At 44.5% G+C, this 25,145-nt stretch overlaps 1 protein-coding gene across 1 annotated transcript in view; it reads left to right on the forward strand.

The window, feature by feature from the left end:
• ABCC2 (ATP binding cassette subfamily C member 2) overlaps positions 1-25,145 on the forward strand; it is a 60,053-nt gene that overhangs the window by 27,032 nt on the left and 7,876 nt on the right. The window contains exons 11-26 of the mRNA XM_035027134.1: positions 502-567; positions 2,545-2,682; positions 3,232-3,378; positions 4,995-5,082; positions 5,795-5,861; positions 7,710-7,836; positions 9,880-10,056; positions 11,021-11,188; positions 13,851-14,031; positions 18,861-18,984; positions 19,274-19,409; positions 20,107-20,326; positions 20,467-20,621; positions 21,815-21,970; positions 23,426-23,625; positions 24,997-25,123. Of these exons, the coding sequence (XP_034883025.1) occupies positions 502-567; positions 2,545-2,682; positions 3,232-3,378; positions 4,995-5,082; positions 5,795-5,861; positions 7,710-7,836; positions 9,880-10,056; positions 11,021-11,188; positions 13,851-14,031; positions 18,861-18,984; positions 19,274-19,409; positions 20,107-20,326; positions 20,467-20,621; positions 21,815-21,970; positions 23,426-23,625; positions 24,997-25,123 (2,277 nt within the window). The remainder of the gene's footprint in view (positions 1-501; positions 568-2,544; positions 2,683-3,231; positions 3,379-4,994; positions 5,083-5,794; positions 5,862-7,709; positions 7,837-9,879; positions 10,057-11,020; positions 11,189-13,850; positions 14,032-18,860; positions 18,985-19,273; positions 19,410-20,106; positions 20,327-20,466; positions 20,622-21,814; positions 21,971-23,425; positions 23,626-24,996; positions 25,124-25,145) is intronic.

Here is a 25,145-nt window from a genome sequence, read left to right on the forward strand (position 1 = left end):
CTTTTGCTCTTGTGGAGCTTACATTCTCCGTGGGGTGGGGAGTCAAGCCGTCAACAGAAGTACACAAGAAAACTATCGGGTCATGATAAGTACTATGAAGAAAATGAAATAGGGTGACAGGACAGCACGTGAGTGGGTGGTGGTTTTAGATTACAGGGTCAGGGAAGCCTTGTGAGGAGGGTACCTTTGAGCTCAACTCCGAGAGCAGGAGCCAGACTATGAAGGAGCGAGCCTCGGGAAGTACACCCTGGGAAGAGGCCAAGCCAGGCCAAGCCTGTGGGGGTGGAAATGAACTTGGCACGTTTTAAGGATCAGAACGAAGACGGGGTTGACAGGAGCAGCCTGGGCAAAGAGGAGGGTGGGGGAGAGACGCATCCCATCACTCGGCACCTCAAGTTCCTACCAAGTGACATCCACAGTGCCGCCAGCACGACCTAGCATTTGTGCCAAATCTGGACCCTCTCACGAGGAAGTGTGTTTTGTTTTACTTTGTCCTGGCAGGTAAAAAATATGAAGAACAAAGACAAACGGTTAAAGATCATGAATGAAATTCTCAGTGGGATAAAGGTGAGAAGCCCGGCGGGAGGATGGCCCTCCGTGTAAAATGGCAGCAGCAGTGGGTTCGCGTTGCAGGACCTCCCCCCCCTCACTCATCTGCCCACAAGTATCCAGGTCTCCGGCTTCTCCTCCTAGCTGTTTCAGGCCCTCTTTCGAATCTTGATTTCTGTATTATTTACCTTCAATGGTTTGTTTTGTTTTTATGTTTTACTGTAGAAACTGTCAAACGCACACAGAAGTAGAGAGAATGATCTGATTAACCCCACGGACTTCTCACCCATGTCTAACAATTATCAGCATGATCTAACTTGTTTCATCTGTGTACCCTCTTCATGCTCTGCTAGGTGATACTTAGAGCAGATCCCAGATATCTTGTCATTTCATTCATAAATGCATTGTATGTGTTTCTAAAAGACTTTATTTTTTAAAATAACCACAATACCATTTTCACACCTAAAAAAAAAAAATAGTCATTTTTTGGTACCATTAAATTTTCCTAATTGCCTCCTATGTCATTTGTTTGCTATGAGTTCATTGGAATAAGGATCCAAAAAATGTCCACACATGGCATATGATAGTGCTTTTAATCTATAATAGACTCCCTTTGTTGATGTTTTTTTTTTAATTTTAATCTTTTTTTGTCCTATTGGAGAAACAAGGTTGTCTTATTTCCTGTATTTCTTACAAATTAGTGATCAGATCTAGAGGCTTGATTAGATAAGTTTTTTGTTGGTTTTGTTTGTTCAGTGGGGCTCGGGAGGAAGGATACTTTCAGGTGGTACTCTGCAGGGGGTCCAGGTGTGGTCAGCCTGATTGACCCCTTATTAGGCTTCCTGCCATTCTTTCTCACCTAGAGCGGTCATTTATGGCCCTGGGCAGCACATTTTGACCCCCTGGGAAGTTTGTAAAACCCACTGAGGCTTGAGCCCTAATTCAAACCATTTAAATTAGACTCTCTGGGGTTGAGGCTTAGGCATATATATATTTCTAAAGCTCCCCAAGAGATTCTAATATGCAGCCAAGGTTGAAAACGGTCATGAAAAAGTTGGTTGCCTTGATCTGTTACTAGGAGTTGCAAAAGAGTGAAATTTTAATTCTATTATTCCTTTGGCATTGATTAGCTGGAATTCTATAATGAAGAAGTATCTCAGTCACCTAGTTGGTTGCCCTAAAATAAGGTCTGTACAGGATCGGCAGCATAAACGCTGACTCCTTTCCCGCCACTGGCCAGCTTTCAAAATAGTGCATTTCCTCCTGCAAAGGTCACCAAGAAGTTACTTTTTAATATTTGTGTTGTTTTGAATTTAAGGATTTAAGCATTACCCTAAACTTTTGGAAAATGAAACAGAGGCCTCTTTTTTATTATTATGTTTGACATACAATACATCATTAGTTTTTGATGTAGTCTTCAACCGTCCATTGTTGCATATAATACCCAGTGCTCATCCCCACACGTGTTGTGATGCAGAGGCCTCTTTTAACTCCCTGATCTTTCTCTGATATGCCTTTCCGCTAAATGTAGTAAAATGAAAAGCTAGCCCTGGCTTGGAGTCTCAGCTCTAACACTTGCTAGCTTGGTAACTTCGAGCAAGTTAACTAACTTCTTCAGCCTGTTTCCTTATCACTAAAATTGATACAATAATTCTACAAAAGTAGGGGACTCTCCCTGGTTTGCCCAGAACTTTCTGGGCTTAGCACTCTGAGAGCCCCATGTCCTGAGCAACCCCTTAGACCCATGCAAACTGGGACAATTGATCACACTAAGGTTGTTACAAGGATTGAGTAAGATAATGTGTATAAATCGTTTGTGTACATAGCAGGTTGTCAACAAATGCAACCTACCTTTCTATAATCATACTTTATAATCTGGATTTCTACCCTCCGTCCCCCAGTTTGGAGAACATAGCCTAAAATCTGGGTGGATGAGACCTCCCTGGTGTCCTTGTGGGACAACAGTGTGAGCTGTGCTGTTTTCTATCCTATTAGATCCTGAAATATTTTGCTTGGGAACCTTCATTCAAAAACCAAGTTCACGAACTTCGGAAGAAAGAACTCAAGAACCTGCTGGCTTTTGGGCAGATGCAGTCTGTAATCGTGTTTCTCTTATACTTAACTCCAGTCCTGGTGAGTAACAGGAATCAATGGGTTGGGTGGGCTTCCTGAAGAGGAGGGTCTGTTCTTGATAGACCGACCGCCCAGTGCCTGTAGGCCTAACCCTGAGATCCAGGGAGCTCTGCCCCCTCCTCAACTTCCTGAAGCTGCTATTCCTACCTTATGCCCCCAGCTCTAGTTTCACCCTGGTGTACAGTTTGGTGGCCTGGCAGCCCAGAGCAAGTCTCCAGGATAGTCCACATGAATGTGGTATCCAGCAAAGGTTTGCAGAGGAGAGTATCTTCTCTTCTTGAGGAGGCTGTGTGGGTCTAGAGCGGGCAGGAACACCAAAATAGGAGCTGGGAGACCCGAACTATGGTCCCAGCAATACTGTTAATCGACCTTGTGACCCCAGGCAAGATATTTTCTCTTCTCTGGGCTCAGTTTTCTCATCTGTAACACAAGAAGGTTGGGATAATCGTCCCTAAGGCTCCTTCAACTCTGATATACTTTGTTCCTGAGAAAGCATAAGGCTGCTTGGACCTGTTTAGGAACGAATTCCTCATAACCTTGCTTTTCCAGGTGTCTGTGATCACATTTTCAGTTTACGCTCTGGTGGATAGCAATAATGTTTTGGATGCAGAAAAGGCCTTCACCTCCATCACCCTCTTCAATATCCTGCGCTTTCCCCTGAGCATGCTTCCCATGGTAATCTCCTCCATTCTCCAGGTGGGTAGGATCTCTCACTGCTAACTGATTATCTCTGGTTAAAAGCCTTGCATTCCAAAATGACTGGCCTATCATAGCTCACTTCTAGCTTCTGTGGGTGAACTTTCAATTAGAGAGATGTTTGGTCTCTGGAGACCAAGTTTGATCTTATTAAAATCACAAGCTGTCTGAGCCCTAGTTTATCTGAGTATAAAATGGGGATAATCATACCAATCTCCTCTACCTCACAGGGAGACAACAGTTGTGAAAGCATTTAGTGAGAGGATGATGACAAGCCCTGATACCTGGAACATTCCTAAGCCGTTTTCCCAGCCCAGTTTCCCCCACATTTATCCAAGGCTTTGGGGTATTTATACAGCATTCAGGAAATATGGCACGAAGGGGAAGAAAATATTCTCTCTGCATGAAGCCATGTGGTGGTAAAACCGAATGCAGTTCTTGAGCTTCGAGCTGTCAGAAACTGAGTTTGGAGTTCAGGAGGCCTCGGATGGGCCAGAGGGAGTGTTGGGGTCCTGAAAAATGAGCACAGTCAGTGAGATGGACCAGGTACCAGACCTCAGGAGGATGTTCACGGGGCAGGTGGCAGACCAGAGTGAGGGGGCCAGGAAGATGGAGTGTGGCGATGTGCATCGACCCCAGGGCTGGCTGCCTTCAGACCGCTCAGGCCATAAGAATGATGAGTTTAAGACCTCCCTGTCCTGGAGGGTGTTAAGAAAGGCCTACCAGTTTGGCTGATGAAGAAACAGCAGGCTCATTTTAGATTCAGATAGTTTCTCACGTAGATCGCAAAAGCAAGATCAGCAGAGGTGTCCGCTCCCCGCATTCCCTGTCTCACAGTTTGACCCTGACACGAAAGGGGCCAGCTGACCACGCACCACGGGCAGTGGGGCGCTCCTGTCTGAGGCGCTGACCCACGCAGCAGCTGTGCTCAGAGGAGGCGGCAGGGCAGAGAGTCCGCGACTTCACTAGAACCCAGGTGGCAATGAGAAACCGTCTCCTGGCAGGCTCCCTGGGGATAGGGAGGCAAGTGAGAAATGTCCTCCCGGGAATCCTCCCAAGTTCTCCTGTTTCAGGAGACCACAGGGTGTTCTGCCAATGCTTAGGTCAGCTGCAGTTTAAACCTGGCCCGTGTGGACATTTGTAAGGTCACTGTGGTGCCATGGCCAATTCCTCTATAAAGGGTCCCAGTCGTGGCTCGGTTAGGACCCCGGATGAGCCCAAGGCATGGACTCAGTCATTTACAGAAGAGCACCCCAGGGGCCCAGTTATCAAAACCAGACAGAAGTTAGGCTTTTGTCTTAGAAGAAGGCAGAAGACAGTTTCTGGAACTGGGTCCAAAGACTGGAGAGATGGCAACAGAGTTGAGCCCCGAGTTTTCTAAAGGGCTGACACAGAACATCTTAATGGCCCTCTGTCCCCCGAGGCTGCGGGGTGGCTGAGTCGTTGGTGGGCGTCCAGAGGTGCTGGCTGTGGTATATGGTGAATCAGCTGCAGGCAGCCCGGCAAGTTGACGCTCGGCTTCCACATCCAGGGCCGATGACAAAGTCAAAATCCTCTCCCTGCTTGTGTTTGCCGATGGATATTTTACTCTTCGGCTCCTTTGCGTCCCGCTCTAGGCCAGCGTTTCCAGAGACCGGCTAGAACAGTACCTGGGAGGGGATGACTTGGACCCCTCCGCCATTTGCCGCCTTGACTGCAATTTTGGTAAGAGTTCTGAAGTTGCTCCCCAAGCTTCTTCACAGCGCTGGCACTTTGCTATTCAGGGGCTTAGTGGCAGCCAACTGATTGACAGGGAGAGCTAGAGGGTTTACCTTGAACCGACATTTGCATAATAAGCTTACTGTTTTTACTTAAATGATGTTTTCATTTAGAACAGCATGCTCAGCCAGATTGCTAAACAAAGCTGGGCCAGCTACCCTGGGGATAAGCAGGAAGTCCTACAAAAGATCTAGAAAGCAAAAGTCAGGATGGAGCCAAGCATGTGAATTGGGGAAGGTAGGCTGGAGGGAAGAACATACGCAGGTTCTGAAGATCTGAGGACTGGGGGCAGCCACAAACTGGACTGAGCTGTGTGTCTGGAGTCCAGGGAGTGGCCAGATTTCTATCTGGAGGTGGGATTTTTACTAGGACACTAGGCAACAGAGCACCCGGGAGTGGACCCAGAGTGTCTGCAACTCAGGAATCTGGGTTCCTAACAGGCTTGGACATCTGAGCAAAAGGGCCTTTGTTGGCAGGCCACTTTTGGTCTCACCCTGGGAGCTTTCCTTTGCCTCCTGTTAATGGAGGGGCCAGCACCTGATAGCTGATCTCAGGAGCCGCGGAAGGAAGTGAGGAGGGACACATGAGAGCTGAGAAGGGGCAGACAGACACATGGGGACGTCTGTCTGACTAAAAGAGAGGGCCTTCTTCCCCACAGACAAAGCAGTGCAATTCTCAGAGGCCTCCTTTACCTGGGACCAGGACTCAGAAGCCACCATCCGAGAGTGAGTTGCCTCCTTTCTATCCTGCTGTTCTTCAGGATTCTTCTTGCCAGTCCTGTTCTTGGGGAAGTCCACATAATAGGGCACATGGGAAATGGGCCATGTGCCCACGTTCAGTTAGAGATCAGTGCAGGCTAAACCCCTGGAGGAACGAGCTGACGGCAAAACTCCGGAGCCTCTTTCCCCATCACGGCCTCTGCCACCAGCCATCTTCCTGTGGGACTGTGCACCTCCAGCAAAAGAGCCCACGAAGCTTTCGTGCTCTGGATTGTGGATGGAGGGAGCGCAGCGCTGGCAAGTGGCCTGGGGCTCTGGTGTGGTAAAGGATACACACAAGAATCTGAAACCCACTTCAGTTTATTCATTCGTTCAAGAATAGTAATCAAGAATATGGCTTCTTTCCCCAAAATGAACAATGGGAGTTGCCTCTAAGATTCAACTTGAGATCTGGGGTTTGACATCTAAATAACCCATTTCCACATCCCACCTCCTTTGCCCTAAGCCAGCCCTTTCTTACCATGCTGCTCCTTGCCCAGGAGTTCCCTTATCCACACTTTTGTTCTCCGTGGTTTCGGTTACTTGCAGTCAACCTTGGTCTGGAAGGAGGTGATCCTCCTCCTGACCAACAGTCAGAAGGTCAGTAGTAGCCTAACGCTAGGTCACAATGCCTACGTCATTCACCTCCCTTCAGCTCTTCACATAGACATTGTCTCCTCTTGCATCATCATCAGAAGGGTGAGTGCAATACCACAAGAGAGTAAGACCACATTCACGTACCTTTTATGACAGTATATTGTTCCAATTGTTCCATCTTATTAGTTATTGTTAATCTCTTACTGGGCCTAATTTATAAATTTAACTTTATCATAGGGATGTCTGGATAGGAGAAAACATAGTATATACAGGGTGAGATACATAGCATACACCCAACTCCACTGAACAAAGCACACATGATACCCCAGGAAGCTTGTGCAGGCCATATCTTTCTTCCCAACCCAAAAGATCAGCATACCTTATCTTCTCCCTGTTACACTTAGGACTTGCCACACTTCTCTCTTATTCCTCCTACAGGCTTTGATATGGATTCTGGAACCTGCCCCAGGAGGCATCAGGCCGGGAGCCCCTCCTCTGAACCCTCCCAACCTGAAAGCCTCCCTTTGCAGAGAGAAGACTGGACAGAGCTCCCACTTTGAGCTGAACTTCTTTTAGACTTATACTAGCAATGGGCAGGTTCAGAAAGATCGTGAAGAAGTTCCTGATGTTCCAAATATTCTAGGGACTCAAAAATAGGGTGGGCACAGAGTTTCTAGGAGTCCCGCCCAGTGTGTGCCCTTCCCCAGCCAGACACAGCCAGGTCTCCAGGGGACGGGGCAGGGAATCTGTGCCTTCAGCAGGTGTCCCACTGAATGGCTATTCTCATTGAATAGCCAAGTTTGGGAAACACGGATCTATTCCAACCCCATTAGCTCATAAATGAGAGTCCAGAGGAAGTGACTTTCCAAGATCATACAGCTTAGCAGTAGCAGAGTTGAGACTCGAACCCAGGTCTCCAGACTCCCATTAAGGTCTTGTTCAATGATACCATGTTGGTGCTAAGAGAATTTTTCCAGTTGAAAGCTACAATGGTACAAACAGCTTATATAGTTGGGTAAGTTAGGATTTACTCTCTAGCACTTTAGAGCTTAAAAAAAAAAAGTATTAAACACTTCAGAGTCTTCTATATACAAGACAAATTTTCCAATCTTGAGGGAAAATTTCCTAATACCAGACTCCCCATGGATAGTCTGAGAAGTGGCCTGAACTACCCTTGAATAACTCTCCTCATCTCCTTCAAATACTCTTCTTTTTCAGTGTGAACCTGGACATTATGCCAGGCCAGTTGGTGGCTGTGGTAGGCACTGTGGGCTCTGGGAAGTCCTCCTTGATGTCAGCCATGCTGGGAGAAATGGAAAATGTCCATGGGCACATCACCATCAAGGTGAGAGAGGATGCCAAGAAGAGTTCTGACATTCAAATGTGGGCCACTTAGTGCTGCTTTCTTGTTTGGGAAAATGCTCTGAGGAGGAGAATCTGATAACCACTGTTGTTGTTTTGCTGTAGGTGCAGTCTTAGAGACATTTGTTAGACTTGTAAACTGTAGATTCTTGCCCCACTCCACACGTAGACTCAGACTCTGGGGTAGATTCTAAAAATCTGCATTTTTAATGAGGTTCACAGGTGATTCCCATATGTATACTTCAGTTTGAAAACTTATATAGAGCTCTCTTCCTTCAAAGTAGAGGCGCCTGGGTGGCTCAGTTGGTTAAGCGTCTGCCTTCGGCTCAGGTCCTGATCCTGGGGTCCTGGGATCAAGCCCCACGACCGGCTCCCTGCTCGGCGGGAAGCCTGCTTCTCCCTCTGCCTCTGCCTGCAGCTCCCCCTGCTTGTGCTCTCTCTCTCTCTGTCAAATAAATAATCTTAGGCAATTCTTTATCTATGTTTCTAAAGTGTCATTAAAAACTTACATAACTTTCAGGGTGCCTGGGTGGCACAGTCGGGTAAGTGTCTGCCTTCAGCTCAGGTCATGGTCCCAGAGTCCCAGGATCAAGCCCCAAGTTGGGCTCCCTGCTCAGTAGGGAGTCTGCTCCTCCCACTGCTCCTCCCACTGCTCCTCCCTCTGCTCATGTGCTCTCTCTCCTAAATAAATAAAATCTTTTAAAAAAACCATAATTTTGTAACCTAGGTACCAACAAAACCAATAACAATAACAGCAATTAAAACAGCCGCACTGTAAATCACACTCAGCATCACAGTTAGTCCTGGGCCACCTTCCTCCTCCTTTGAGAGCTTGGTCTTTGAGGGCACTTGATTCCAATACAGAAATTTGATAGAGGGTGTAGACATCTTCATCGATTTTTTTTTAACAGAGAATAAATCTTTTCATAGTATCTTTATTAGCACTCTCTGCTTCCCTAGAGAGTTAAATTTAGGGGAAATTATAAGTACTTGGAATCATTTAACCAGACACTACTTGCATCAAAAAAAAAAAAAAAAGGGCATGTCAATAGATTTTTTAGCTTTTTTCCTTAAGAACTTCGTATATTGCTAAGCATTTCTTCTTAATTATGAGAAAGCTTGCCCCTCTGCTTGACACTGACATGCTTAGAAAATTAAGAACTAATGCTTCTTCCACACTATACTGACATTATTCCCTGATTACCAATCCCTTATGAGCTAGTTTACATTAAATAAACATGCAGTATAGCAGAACAGACTCTACAGATTAAAATCTATTTCCTAACTCCTTTTTTTTTTTAAGATTTATTTATTTATTTGACAGAAAGTGCATGTGAGCAAGTGGGGGAGGGCTTGATTTCATGACCCTGAGATCAAGACCTGAGCTGAAATCGAGTCGGATGTTTAACCGACTGAGCCACCAGGTGCCCCATGTTTCCTAACTTCTTTTGGGAAGCTTTTTCAAAAAAATGTTTGAGTATAGTTGACACACCATGTTACAGTAGTTTCAGGTATATTAGGAAGCTTTTTCTTGCTACCTCATAAGTAAGCTCATTCTCAAACACAGGCCTTTGTCAGGCTCCATCTCTCTTTGGATATGATCTGCTTCACGCATCAGCCTGGCACCCTAATTCAAATCTCTTGGTTCTTCCTAAAAATGTCATCTATGTCATCTCCCCTGTCAGTGTTAGCCCTCTGTTGGTCTTAGGAAACTCACTGGGGTCTGACTAAAACCTTGTTCTAGAAGCAACTTGTGCGTTCATCCCCCAGTTTTTAGGATCATGGCTAGAAAGTGATAGTAAAAATAAAAAAAGGGGGGGGTTAAGTGATGAATAGGATATCGAATCTTTCTCCCTGTTTGGTGCAATAAATACAAGCACATTTATAAATATCAGATGCTCAGTTAGCCTAGCATTCATTTTTTCAAATCTAAGTTCTGTTTTTTCCTCCCCATCCTGCCATTGCCTCCTTCAACCCTGCCTTTCTGGAGATACAACTGTCATGTGCTCTGATCCTTCCCATCTAGGGCACCATAGCCTATGTCCCGCAGCAATCCTGGATCCAGAACGGCACCATAAGGGACAACATCCTTTTTGGATCAGAGCTGGATGAAAAGAGATACCAGCAGATTCTGGAAGCCTGTGCCCTTCTCCAAGACTTGGAAGTGCTGCCTGGAGGAGACCTGGCTGAGATTGGAGAGAAGGTACTTGGAACCCCAAGGGACCTTGAAAGGGTGAAGAAATAGCGAAGACAAAAAAGTGAGGATGGTGAAGAGGATGGGAGTAGAAGAGCTTACCAGTTTGGGTAGTCGGGTTGGAACAAATACCAGAAAACACGAGTTTACACAATATTTGAAACTTAAAATTTTGTAGCTGGAAGCAACTACTAGAATTGTGTCCTCTAAAAGAAAGCTGATGAGGGTCTGAGAGGTTAACTAACCAGTGCCTGGCCCAAGGCTGACCTCACAGGGGGAGGAGCAGAGAGGCAGGACCAGAACTTAGGTGTCCTGACTCTACCTCTGGATATGAGTGAAGCCCAGAGAATGGTCCCGATAATCTCCTTCACACACTTAGAAATTTAGTGTGAATGATTTTCTCAGGTTATTGAATGCCTCTCTTACAAATAGATTTTTAATGACTCTACTGTATCCATTATGTGGTCACAGCGTAACTGGTAACATATTTAGGGTGTTTTCAACTTTCTTCCCTATCACTAACAATGAATAGAGCAGTCTCTGGGGGACATGGATCTTCAGATATTAGCAGACTAATGAAGATACGGCTCTAGAATGATTTTGTTCATTAATTCAACATACATTTACTGAGGACCTACTATGTGCCACATACTATTTTAAGTGCTGGAGTTACATCCATGAGTAAAATAGAGAAAATCTGCCCTGGTCTAGCTCTATATTCCTACGGGGCAGGAAACAAAAATCATAAGTAAATCATATAATAGAAAATGGTAATTTGGACATATATTTAATAATTGGGCCTGAAGTAATTTATTTGAATCAAAGTTATTTATTTATATAGAGGAACTTGTAAGAGTTTAAAGTCCTTGATACCTTATTGAGGCAAATCTCTTCCTTTCCCCTCCTTAATAAATAGTCTCTGTGAAGGCTGAACTATGGAGTAGTGCTTAATAGAAATTATTTTCTTCTTCAGGGTATAAATCTCAGTGGGGGTCAGAAGCAACGGATTAGCCTGGCCAGAGCTATCTATCAGAATTCAGACATCTATGTTCTGGATGACCCCCTGTCAGCCGTGGATGCTCATGTGGGAAAACATATTTTCAATAAGATCTTAGGTCCCAAGGGCCTATTGAAAGGCAAGGTGAGAAACTAAAGCAAAGAAGACCTTGGGGTGGGGAGACACATCTCCTAGGACTGCTGCTATCCTGAAGCAAATTTCCTTATTTACCTGCCTCCTAGGCTGCTGAGGCGTGGTCTCCCAGGAGAGGACCCATGAAACCTCCCATCTTGAGGTCATGGCTTGTGCTGGAACTGGCTAATTTAAGCCTTATTCTGTGGCTCTGACATTGAGCCTCTTAGGATGATCAATTGTGATAAAAGGCACTTTGAGACCTGTGGTGTAATAAGACCTATATTTGGTCTTTGTCCCTGGTTCCTGGTACAGACCTCCTAACCCTTGGAATTTCCTGAGTAACAGTAGGAGTGGTTTTTGTTCATAAGCCTAAAGAGTGACTTAGGATGTGGCCCCTTGATAGCCTCAGTACAGGGCTGTTGGAGAGAAAGCTCAGGTGATGGGCAGGTTAGAACTTTCAGCCCACCTACAGACCTCTGGGGAGGGAGAGAGGGGCTGAAGACAGGGTTATAAAAATTTGTGAACAATGAGATTCAGAGGGCTTCTGGATTGGTGACGGCGTGAAGGTGCTAAGAGGATGGCACAGGTGGTGAGAGCAGGGAAGCCCCACAGGTGCAGCCCATACCCCCCATACGTTGCCCTGTGCATTTCTTCCATTTGACTCTTCTTGAGTTGTATCCTTTACGGCAAGCCAACAAACATAAGTCAAGTGTGTTCTGGAGATCTTATGAGCCATTCTAGCAAGTAATTGTTCACGAGGAAGGGGCTTTATAGCTAGTTGGTCAGAAGTATGGGTGGCCCAAGACTTACAACTGGCATCTGAAGTCCGGTCAGTCTCATGGGACTGAGCCCGTAAGCTGTGGGGTTTGTGCTAATTCCAGGAAGTCAGTGTCAGAATTGAATTGAATTGTTGGACACCTGGTTGGTGTCCAAAAACCTCCGAGAGGGCCCAACAACTCACCTCACTGGTGGGACAGAGGTCATCCTGCAGGTATTAGAGCTACGCTCTAAGAAGGCACTTCCCTGGATCCCTTGCAGGACGTAGGAATGCTTATGCCTGGAAGGGATGACTCAACTTGAACATAAAAAAAAAAAAAAAGCTAACATTTCTTGAGTATTCATTATGTCCCAGGCCGGTGCTGAGCACTTTGATTGCGTTGCCTCGTTGGTTCTCACAATGCTCCTGAGAGACAGCACAGATAAGGCAGGCAGAACAAGTCACAAGAGCCGGTGGTAGGTGAAGACTAAGCTTTCCTTACCAAGGGCCGGTTAGCACATTTGTCCAGACACAGTGGGCTGACAGAGCCCCTTGAGCGTTTGAATGTGTTGCTCACCAACAGCAAGTGTAGGATGAGGGCTGTCAAGAACATCTCCCTCAGCACTGGTCATTAAAACTCCATCTGTGTTTGGCCTGTTTCTTTCAAGATTTTTTGCTCGCTACCAGTTAAAGGATAGGTGGGCTGCTGTCCTTCTGAGGGCCTTTGCCTCTCTTGGATCAGTGAGTCAACAGGAACTCACCTTCCCTGCTAGTCCTGGTTCTGGCTCCTGTCCGTAAGCCCTCTTGGCTCCATTCATTCATGAACTGTATACCACTCTGTGCCTGATTTGTTGCAAAGCCTGGGCGTGCACAGATGAAAAGGTCTGGTCCCTGCCCTCAAGTAAACATACAATCTAATGGGAAGATATACAGAAAAGCAAACAATAATATTGTAATACAAGAATTATTTTAATGGCAGTCTATACAAACTACAATAGAAGCTTCAGAGGGATACCCAAGTCTTACCTGGGGACTCAGGAAAGGCTCTCAGAAGAGTTGGCTTTGAGCAGAGACTGGGAGGGTAAGCATTTCCTGGGTCTTCCAGATAAGAGGGATCTACTCTCTGTGGGGCTATGAAGTAGAGAGCAGAGGCGGTGGCTTGGGTTATCTCTCCAGAGGCCCTTTCAACCCCATGACCCTTGTCTGAACCGCATTTCTGATCCATGAGCCTTTGTCTTTCTCCGACTGGAGTCCCTTCTTCATTGGTTGGTGTGGTTAAAAAATACACAGGAATACAAGGGATGCCAAGTCTCCCACACCAGGGAGGGCCTGAGCTGAAGACAAAGTTTGATGCCCCTACAGTTTCTCTAATGTGCTGAAAGAATCTGAGCAGCTCTTGTTAGTTCAGTTGGTTAGCTGGTTATTTGAAGGGGAAGTTAGTTAGCTAGTTATTAGGTTTGTATGCATCGGTTATATTGATAGGCTTTGATCTCAAGTGACATTCCTAAGCTCCCAGGAAGCTGGAAGAATGTGTGTAGGACAAACCTCGATGTCACTACAGGAAAATAACTGAATAGATCCACAAGGGAAGGAGTCTCATCTTACACACAGGGTCTGGTGTTAGGATGAGGTACTGGGAAGGAAAGAGGAAGTAAAAGAGGTCAAATGGTCAGGGCTACATTCAGCTCTACAGTGAATTAAGATGACTGTTTTTCTTTTTCTCTCTTTTTTTTTAAGAGCAAGCCAAGGAAAGTGGTAGACATTCTGGGTAATTGGAAGTTAGCTACCCATAGGAGAAGTTAGCTAACCCAAGGAGGTTACTTCCTTTCCTTTTCAAGAGCGAGCCAAGGATGGTTGTGGACAGAGAATCTCACAGTGGGAAGGCAGTGGTACAACTTACTGTTGTTTTTTCAGACTCGACTCTTGGTGACGCATAGCATTCACTTTCTTCCCCAAGTGGACGAGATCGTGGTTCTGGGGAATGGCACCATCTTGGAGAAGGGATCCTACAGCACTCTGCTGGCCAAGAAAGGATCGTTTGCTAAGATTCTGAAGACATTCACAAAACAGACTGGTCCTGTGGAAGAGGCCACAGGTATGTAAGGAAGATTGGAACAAAATAAAGCTTGGGTATGGAAAGGGTAGGAGTGATAAACTGCTATTTACTTCCTGAACTATTAAGTATCCAGTAGATTAGATTTGGAAGTGAATTATCCAGAGATCCAAAATCTGTTCTTTCTGTATTATGTCTCTGTAAAGAAACACAGACATAGAAACTCTGTGTCTGAGCCAAACTGGGGGCTCATCTTGCTCATATGGTCTCTGACATGCAGTTGATGGACACTAGAAAGGCATGACTAAAGATTTAGGGTGATTAGCCCTTGTGGAAAAAACACTAGTGGCATCAGGGGCCCCTTTTTAGGGGTGCTGTGCTTCTATTGATTCAAATGACACATCCCACCCCACCTACACTGAATCCACTAAAACCACTTCCTGGACAGCTTTATAGGCTGGTACTGATAGGGTACTGCAAAATTCTTGATAAGCCCTAACAAAGGCATCTTGACCAATATACCAAAAACCACTGGGTGTTTCAAAGCAGGAAAGATCATGGCAGTTGCATGGTCTCACAGTATACCACAGGAACAGACCCTAATACCACCATCACTGGCGTCATCAATTAGTTCTAGTCAGCAATGGCCCTGATCCCTGAGGACCTTCCCAAGAATCTGCCAACAGTAGTCCTGTACATAGTTCTAGGTATCTGCTTCGGGTAGCAGTCACCAGCAGGAGATCAAGCCTGAGAAAGCAAGATCTGGAGGGTGCATCCCAAAAGTCAGTTGGGAGAAGGAGTAGCTACAGAGCCTGCAAGTGGGGACTCATGCAGGTGTTGAAGTCAGGAAATGTGTTCAAAACCACCCTGGGGAGCACAAGAGATGGAAAGAGAAGTCTAAACCAGAAAGTCTGTAAGTGTTGGGGATACGGCAGGAGCAAAGAACAGGATGCTATGGGTGACTGGCAGCCATCCCAGGAAACGGGGGCAGGGGCACCATGAACCAGCAGAAAGAAAGAGGCCAGAATTTTCCATCAGTCCTTATGTACTCTAGGCACTGGCCTGGAGAAAACTAAAAGCCACCTGCTTTGGGACCAAATGTCCCAAGCCAAAGGGCAGTGTCTGATGCTTAATTCCCCTGAGTCATTGCTCAGTCAACCACATCACCAAGACCTGCTCCAACAGTTTCCTTATGCTAAGTCTAGCCTTCCCTCCACCCCCACCCCTGCCGCCTTTGGCCATGATCTGAATTTCTGGATTCTGTTATAAACCCCCATGGGTGGATGTCTCCTTTGAAGAATCCTGTCCTTTATGTACAAAGGTCAGTTTGCAAAACAGCTCATCCAGCCTTTGTTCTGGTAAACACTGATTATCTATTTCTGAGCAATGCCTGGCATGCTCCTGTTGTTGGTTCTGGGACTCAAGGTATAGGCCATGACATGGCAGAATGAAGGGAAGGACAGGAGGGCAAGGTGACCTGTATCAATACTGGTTTGCCGTATTAGTTTCTTAATTAGCTGCCATAGCAAAGCACTACAAACTGAGTGGCTTAAACAATAGACATTTATTTTCTCACCGTTCTGGACGCTAGAAGTCCAAAATCACGGTGTTGGCAGGATTCGTTCTTTCTGAAGGTAATGGGGAAGGACATGTTCCAGGCTTCTCTCCTAGATTCTGGGGCTTTGTTGGCAATCTTTGGCATTTTTGGCTTGTAGACACATCACATTGTTCTCTGCCTTCATCTTCATGTGGTTTGCATGTGTGCATCTACATCCAAATTTCCCCTTTGTATAAGGACATCAGACATAATGCATTAGGGGCCCATCCTACTCTAGTCTGACCTCCTCTTAACTAATTACATCTACAATGAGGCTATTTCCAAATAAGGTCACATTCTGAGGAAATGGAGGTTAGGATTTCAACATATGAATTTGGTGGTGGACACAATTCAGTCTATCACACCAGTCCTCTGACATACCCAAATTCATATCTTTCTCATGTACAAAATACATTCGTACCATCCCGACATCCTCAATGTCTTAATCATTCCAGTATCAACTCTAAGTCCAGAATCTTATCTGAATGTCAATTCAAGGTCCCACATTTCATCATCTAACTCACGCAAATCAGTTGTGAGTTAGACTTGGAGTCTTGGGGCAGAGTTCTTCTCCATCTGTCAAGCTGCAAAATCAGATAACTGCTTCAGTAGTAAGACCCGCAAGCATTAGGATAGACATTCCCATTCCAAAGGGAAAGATCAGTAGGAAAAAAGGGGTCATGAATCCCAAGCAAATCTAAAATCTCACAGGGCAAATTCCACCAGATTTTAAGGTTTGATAATGATCTTGTTTGGCCGATGCTGTCTGTTGTTCAGGCTCAACCTGGGCTAGTGGTTTCACACCCTCCAGCCCTGGGCAGTGGGCCCACCCTCTGGAACTGAGGAGGAGCCAACCCTGGGGTCATGTTTCCCTTTTCTTGGAGGATAGCCCATGTTCACAATTGGGTAGCTCTATTGGTGCATTTTCTGCCTGTAGAATCCTAGAAGTCTGGCAGGGTCCCTTCATTTAGTCCTGTCTCTGTCCCCTCCAATCCAAGCCAGCAGCATGTCTGCCAAGACGGTCGATCGAATTAAGTCACAGGCTCAATCTCCTTAGTAAATCTGCCCTTGAGCCTTTCTGGTGGATTTTTCATTTTCGTTATTGTACTTTTCTAGAATTTCTATTTTCTTTTTTAAATTTGATCTCTTTATTGATGTTCTCTATTTGATGAGAACTCATACTCTAGATCTTTGACATGGTTTCCTTTTGTTCTTTGAATATATTTATAATAGTCAATTTGAAGTCTTTCTCTGGTAATTCCAATTTACTTCCCAGATGACTGCTTTTTTTTTTTTTTTCTTCCTGTATATGGTCCCATGCTTTCTTGCTTTGTAGGTCTCACAATTTTTTGTTGAAAACTGGTCACTCTAAATAATGCAACTCTGGAAATAAGATTTTTCTCCCCTCCTTCCCCTGCCAGGATTTGTTGTTGTTCCTCCTGTCTAGTTTCCTGAACTAGTTCTTAGGAAATCTGTATTCTTTGTCATATGTGGCCACGGAAGTCTCCGCTTGGTTGGTCAGTTAATGATTGGACAGAGATTTCCTTAAGGGCCTGGAATCAATAAGTCACTCAGCTTTTTCTGAAAGGCTTTGTGTGCATGTGCATGTGGTGGGAGGGAAGGCATGTCCTTAACACTCCAGCAGGCAGTTCATGATTCTACTTCACCTTTTTGTTTCCTTCTTGCCCAGAGTCTGAAAGTTAGCCAGGGGTAAGAGAATAGGGCCTTTTCACTTCTTTCTTAAGCATGTGCACAGCCCTACCCATGTGTATGGCACTCTAGATTGCTAGGAATACATTAAAAATATCAAAGCTCCCTAAGGGTATCTTCTTCCCCAGCTTTTCCTTTTAAGTTTTTGTTTAGCTTCTTATTTGCCCCAACTGTAATCATCCCTCAGGCAGCTGTGATGTTAAATAGTTGCTGCTGATTATTTAAGCTAGTTCCAAGTCCGGGCCAATAAAGACAAGCCCTGTGAATGTGGTTTTCTAGAGAACTGCCAGCCAGGTCAAATAATGACAGTTCTCTAGGGATTGAAACTGGTAACCAAAGGGTTAATGGGACTGGTAACCACAACTGCAACTTTTTACCCAGACCTTTTTCATTTGCCTTTAAATTCCCCTGACTCTCCTCCTTTGGGGAGGCAGATTTGAGGTTTGTCCTCCTATCTCCTCATTTGGCCTCCTCTTGCATAAACCCTTTCCTTGCTGAATACTCAATATCTCAGTGATTGCCTTTGCTGTTTATCGGGCAGACAGACTTGGATTTGGTTCTGGGATGAGGCTTTTGGGACAGTTTTGAACACATTCTGTTCCCTCCAGCAGTTAGGAGGCTGCTGATCTTTTGTAGTTACTATGTTTGTAAGGTTATTAATATTCTAGGCTCCAGCAGATCTAAGGGAAGAGGGGATGGGAATGGGGTAAACTATCACAAAACTTATTGTTCTTACTGAGATTTAGCCATTTTTCTTAAATAAATGTTCCTTGGATTGTTGCAAGACTGGTTAATTTCAGAGTTATAAAGTTGATTTTAATAATATTTTGCCATTGCTTTTATGGAGTTACCAATTTCCAGAAGTCTTTACCATTGCCACTGATGCCCAGGCTGTTTTACATTTTATTTTTAATTTTAAAAATTTATTTCTTATTGCAGCATATGTTTTTAAAATGTTTTAAATTCAGGGGCGCCTGGGTGGCTCAGTCAGTTAAGCGTCTGACTCGATTTCAGCTCAGGTCATGATCTCAGGGTTGTGGGATCGAATCCCATGTTGGGCTCCATGCTGGGCCTGGGGCTTGTTTGGAATTCTCTCCCTCCCTCTCTCTCTCTGTCTCTCCCTCTCCCTCTCTAAAAGGAAAAGGAATAAAAATAAACAATGTTTTAAATTCATAAAACTTTGTAAAGTTATTTGAAATTCAAGAACATTTTTCATTTACGCTCACCTCTTTAGTCAATTCTGAGAATTGGGACTCTTCTGCTTATCTACTATGACCCTTAAAAAGTTCTTTTCCTGCTGCAAAGAAACTGAGAAGCTTCTGGGAATATTTCTCTCCTTTTGACCATTTTCTCTTCTTCTAGAAACTCCTCTCTCCTTTATCCTGGTATTTCTCAATGAGAAGATGTACTAATCAGTAATATTCCTGGAGCAAAATTACCAGCCTGTGTGTACATCTGGGATCTCTTGCTCAGGGGCCAGCAAGATCAGAAAAGAATTCTCCTTGTTCATAGAACTTTGCAGCTCTATGTCGCCATCTCCCTAACCTTTGATGTATCTCCCTAGTCAACGAGGACACTGAAGAAGAAGATGACTGTGGGCTGATGCCCAGTGTGGAGGAAATCCCTGAGGATGTGGCCTCCTTAACCATGAAACGAGAGAACAGTCTTCATCAAATACTCAGTCGCAAGTTGGTCATTTCGTCAACTGGCAGCCTTTGTCACTTCCTTATTTCCACTTGATTATTCTCTTTTTATCTGTGGGCTTTTCCTGAGGGAGGGGACCCCGGGACACTCCCAGCTCTTGCTTTGTTTCTTTGAATGAAGAGGAGAGGAGGGGTGGGGTGGCGTGTTTCCCCAGAGCTATCTGTTCTGAAATGCACTTCAGTGTAAGGAGAGTGACTGTGACATGTGCTTGCAAGAAGACCCCAGGATGTGCCTGCACACTCAAGAATGTGTTCCTCCCTCTCAATTTCTCAGTTCTAGGTCCAATAGCAGGCATCGGAAATCCCTAAGAAACTCTTTGAAAACTCGGAATGTGAACACCCTGAAGGAGGAGGAAGAACCAGTGAAAGGACAGAAACTAATTAAGAAGGAATTCATACAAACTGGAAAGGTGAGCACCACAATAAAAAGTACCATTTGTGGTGATCTATAAGGCTTGGGATCTGAACATTTTAAAGTTTGATGACTTGAATACATACCTACAGGAGGGATAGGTCTCGTGTGCCTTGCAAATCATTAAATTTGTCATTGAAATGTTGGTAGAGGCTTTGGGCTTTCTATCAAATCATATTTCCAAGAATGACAGGTTTCCCGTGAATATCCTCATAGCACATTTCATGAGTAATTCAATTCTGATAGGTGGAGAGAACAACAAAACTGCTTTGAGATGCAAGTCTGGGAGCCAGAGAACACTAATCAATCTGAGAGCACACGATTCAAATTAATAAAACTTAAGACCTTAAACCTGGTTTTAACTTAAGTCCAAATTAATGAAGACAAATTCCAAGGTCTGCAGTATAACCCCCATCCCACTCTGTTGTGTGTGTGTTGTTGTCCCACTGTTTTTATCTCTTTCTCCCTTAACTGCATCTAGAAGCTCATTAATAATGTAATGTTATTTCCCCTGCACTATATTTCAGCACCGATATTACCCTGGCCCAATGCAGAAATAGACCACAGAATACCAAGTTTGGCTAGCTGCTATCCACTTTTCCAGGGGACTCCACTCCCCCTTGTGATTGATATTCTAGGTAATTCCTCACGAAAAGCCATTAGGATTTCTAACACTGAGGGTGGGGGCTTTTCAGGTGAAGTTCTCCATCTACCTGAAGTACCTACAAGCAGTAGGATGGTTTTCGATATTCTTCATCATCTTTGCCTATGTGATCAATTCTGTGGCTTATATTGGATCCAACCTCTGGCTCAGTGCTTGGACCAATGACTCTAAAACCTTTAATGGCACTAACTATCCAGCGTCTCAGAGGGACCTGCGAATTGGCGTCTATGGAGCTCTGGGATTAGTACAAGGTACGTCTGATGGTTGATGGCCATCTCTTAGAGAATCTGTCTGGTCTATGTACTTTACCTAGACTCAGGGGGAAAAAATGCCATTGTGTCCTTGGTACAAGTCCTGTGCATTGTGCTGACTAGACTGGTTCCATTTCTAGGTGCATTTGTGATCATAGCAAATCTCTGGAATGCCTATGGTTCCACTCACGCATCAAACATCCTTCATAGGCAACTGCTAACCAATATCCTTCAAGCACCCATGAGTTTTTTTGACACAACACCCACAGGCCGGATTGTGAACAGGTTTTCTGGTGTAAGTATCTAAATCGCTGTATGATGTGTTTTTATGCTGAGGATCTTTCCACTCTGACAGGGACAGAATTCTCCTGTCCCCCTAGGCACCACCGTGCAGTTAGAGTTCTTTGGTCCACTTAGCATGCAAATGTTTATTGCATAACTTGTGTGAGGTCCCAAGGATCCTGGGGACACAGAGATGAAAAGCTCTGGCCCTTTAAGGAACTCACCATCTAGTGAGGGAGACAACCGAGGAAATAAAGGAGTATGATAGAAGACAATAAAACCAGTAACAATGATGTGTATATAGTGGTGTTCTGGGAGTACAAAACAGTGACAGAGAACAGCAGTACTAGCTCAGCCGGGTGACAAGGTGGGAAATGTCAGAAAACATGAAACTTAAGTCCTAGAAGGAACTTACTTAGCCAGGGAGATGGTGGAGCAGGGGGTTGGTGGTGGAAGCAAAATGAGGATTATTCTGCAGAAGGAAAAACACAAGTAAAAGCACCATCACTGGCTAGGATGGTGAATAAAAGAGAAAACAGGATAACCCTTGGCTTGGTCTCTGCTCCATTCCTGCTTCTATCTTTGCTACTTTAAGAATAAATTGGGTCTGGACTATGGAAGAGAGCCACCTGTAATTTTAATGAGGGTCTAAAACATGGTGTCCATGTACTGCAGACCCTGGAGCTCTTCGCATTCATTTATTCAACAGCACTTACTGAGCACCTGATAGGAGCACTAGAATGCTTACTGACGGGGCTGGAGCGTTCATACAGATTGAATGCTAGTTATGTGCCAGGTTCTATTTAGGTACTCAATGGAATTAGGACCCGTGTACACTTAGATTAATTGAATTGGCTTGGTTATAGGAGGATTTACCTGTAAGGCCCTATTAGCTTACAATGTATGAATTGTTTAATAAATTTGACAAATGAGAATTTCCCTGAGAAGAGCGAAAACCTTTACCAAGTCTATTGAAAAAGTGAAGGGTACCTGCATATCTGTTTGGAGGGATTTAGAAAGGTGAAGAAATTACAGAAATGAGATTGGTTATTGGGAGGAGCAGAACAGTATATTGCAAATGAATGTCATGAAATGATTAAATGAAGGAGTCACTGGGAACCCAGAATCAAATTCTCTGCTGGAATCAGGATGGAAAATGGCACAGGAATCCATTAGTATACCATTCTTCTAATTATGTGTTCCTAGGATATTTCCACAGTGGATGATACCCTTCCCTTATCCTTGCGCAGCTGGATATTGTGCTTCCTGGGAATAATCAGCACCCTTGTCATGATCTGCACGGCCACTCCAATCTTCATTGTCGTCATCATTCCTCTTGGCCTCATTTATGCGTCTGTTCAGGTAGGTTTGGAAATAGCTAGGTCTCCTCTCCTCTCTACTTACAAAAGCCCAGGCTCTTTCCTGAGAATCTTCTCTTTTGTCTATTGCTAGTCACTCAGTCCTCTCCAGCATCTTTGTCATTTAGTCCTCTATTGATATACCAAGGATCCATAGGCCACTGTCTAAAGCTCAAGTGTCAGCACCAATAGACTTGGTATATGGTTCACAGCAAATCTCACCTTAGCTGCTGCCCCCCGGAAGCTTATGTGAGGCAGATTTATGTTTGGATCCAAGACGACCTTTTGGTTGGCTCTGGACGATCTTGAAGTTCTGTAAGATCCCCCGTAATGGGTAGGTCATTGGTTGCTTCTAGAAGGTTTATGCTATGGCTGCTTCCTTGATTGGCTTAAGCTTATCTGCTGGGAGATGTCTCTCAGCAGGAGCTAGATCTCTTTTCACCTCAGGGCAGTTCTAGTTTCACTGGGATGTCTATGGATGACAGGTTCAATGTCAATATGTTCTTGAGGGAACAGGTAGCTTGAAAGCCAAGCCTCACAAAAACACTGGAGCAAGAGGAAGGGACTCCATTCCCCTATTAAAAACTGATGAGGGGAGGCAAGCTGTGGAGAGGATTCTTTGGGATGACCTGTTCACCTTGGGAAAACAATTCTGAAACTCTTGCATTCAAGGGCAGCCTTGTCATCTATGGTAAGGTGACACCCCCTGGTATTTGTGTTAAGTTCCTCAGGTACCTTGTTATCTCAATAACAGCCTCTTGGCTGTTAATAACAAACCAACAAATAAGAATCAGGATATTTAAGGAAACTTCCAGCTATAACATTTTGAATTCTGACTCTCAAATGCCCAGCTCTTCCCTGGTTTCAACAAATCTTCACAGAATCTAGTAGCACCACTGAACCTCATCCTTCAACCCTTGTGTCTCAAAGTCCATCTGCACACTTTTAGTTCTAGTTCTTAGACTCTCAATACTCCACACATTTCCAGAACTATCTCTACCTTCACACACCATTGCAACACAGTTTGATCACTTACCTGACTCTGTTCAATTTTTATCTAAACCTCAGGATACCTTTGGCCATTTCCTGCCCATCTCCACTTTCCACGCCCTTAGGTCCCAGCTGCAATTTACAAAATCCATTTGGAGACCATTTTTCTAGCTGCTACAAAAACTGTCACTTGGACAATGTATGCAGATTTTTGGGAGAATATGGATTAGGCTGACAAAATTCCTCATGTGGTTATAGTCTCACTTTCATCGTCTTCCGTTCCCCACCAACCTCTTCCTTTGGGCCTCTCTCATCATTCCTCTAGCCAGAGGTGAGGCTGGAGGCTTCTGTCCTGTTCAAATATGGGCTGTGCCCATCAAGGTGAAGGACACCGGGTCAGGGCCACCCAGGAAGAGGTATTGCATATGCAACATGATTATGTGACTGACTCTTTACTTTTGGGGTCCAGATATTTTATGTGGCCACTTCCCGCCAGCTGAAACGTCTGGACTCTGTCACCAGGTCCCCAATCTACTCTCACTTCAGTGAGACTATGTCAGGTTTGTCCGTCATCCGTGCCTTTGAGCACCAGCAGCGATTTCTGAAACACAATGAGGTGGGGATTGACACCAACCAGAAATGTGTCTTCTCCTGGATTACCTCTAACAGGTGAGGCTACCCCAGGGTATTTACCCAAATATGCGCTTTGGGGTTCTACATGTTTGACATTAACTACGGGAGGGCAGGTGTAGCCAGTGATGTGAATTTCATTGTGGCCAGTCATGCCTGTCACGTAAGTAGAAGTATGGGCTTTGGAGTCAGAGACTGGGTCCCTGTGCCTACTATGCTATTTACCAAGCTATAGGTAAAATGCCTTGACCTTCTAAGAAAAATCTCATTTTTTGTTTTTACAATGACTAGAACACAACCTATATCAGAGAGTTCTGGTGGAAGTCAAATAACCTCTATAAGCATTTGGTATCCCAAGTATAGAACAAGTGGTGGGTGAGCTGGGCATTCGTGGTTGGCATCCCTGAGAGCAGATGTGAGATTCTCCATAGGCAGGACACTCTTCGTAGGGTGGTGAAAGAAGCTGAGGGTGGAGGGAAGAGACTCCATAGTCGTCACTCCAGTGATGACATAAATGGAAAGCTCATATCCTATGAGGTGAATCCCCAGGTAGGGTGAGCATTCTTCATTTCTGCAACATTATGAGACATTGGCAAGAAGTGATATGTCCTTGAACGAAGAAGGTCTTTTTCAGGAAGTGAAAATTCCTGAGTGGCTTCCACATTTTCTTAAAGTGTCAAAGGCAGACTCATGATGCTCAGTATTATCTGGAACATGGAGAGGTCAGGACAGGACTCTGATTGTAAAGATACTTTATTAGATAGTTTCCAAGAATGAAAAAATTAAAAATTAAAAAATAAAATCATGAAATCAGGGTACATTGAACCTTCATGTGGTGCTTACTTTCTAACCTTACAAATGGATTCTCTGGCATTATTTGCCCTGCCTAATCAAAAGAAATCACTTAGAACATTTGTTTAAAAATGCAGATTCCTGGGGTGCCTGGCTGGCTCAGTCGGTAGAGCATGCCACTCAGTTTTGGGGTTGTGAGTTTGAGCCCCATGCTGGGGTAGAGTTTACTTAAAAAAAAAAAAAAGAAAGAAAAAGTGAATTCCTGAACTCCACCCTAGGCTCCCTGAATCAATCTCCTGGGGAAGAGTCTAGGAATTTTCTTGCATGAATTTTGTATTTTTAACAATTACTTCAGATGATTCTTATGATTTGGCAAGTATGGGAGACACTGAATCATAGGATTCCCTTAGTTTAGCAAACTTCTCTAGTACCTTTTAAAATGCAATTTATTTAAAAGACTTTAGGAACATATGGTATAGTCAAATTGAGGCATCTTGTGAGAACACAGCCCAACCAACTCAATCCCTCTCAAAATGTTCCATGAACACCTAGGTTGCTGGTTAAGGTAAGGAGGTGAGTATCAGTGACCCTTTTCTGTCTGGTTCTGTTGCCCTACAGGTGGCTTGCAGTTCGTCTGGAGCTGATTGGGAACCTGATTGTCTTCTTTTCATCCCTGATGATGGTTATTTATAGAGATACCCTAAGTGGAGACACTGTGGGCTTTGTTCTGTCCAATGCACTTAATGTGAGTCTGAAGGTTGGGAATT

This window comes from Mirounga leonina, unplaced genomic scaffold, assembly GCF_011800145.1.
Source record: "Mirounga leonina isolate KUSES-001 unplaced genomic scaffold, KU_Mleo_1.0 Mir_114, whole genome shotgun sequence".
Lineage (NCBI taxonomy): Eukaryota > Metazoa > Chordata > Mammalia > Carnivora > Phocidae > Mirounga > Mirounga leonina.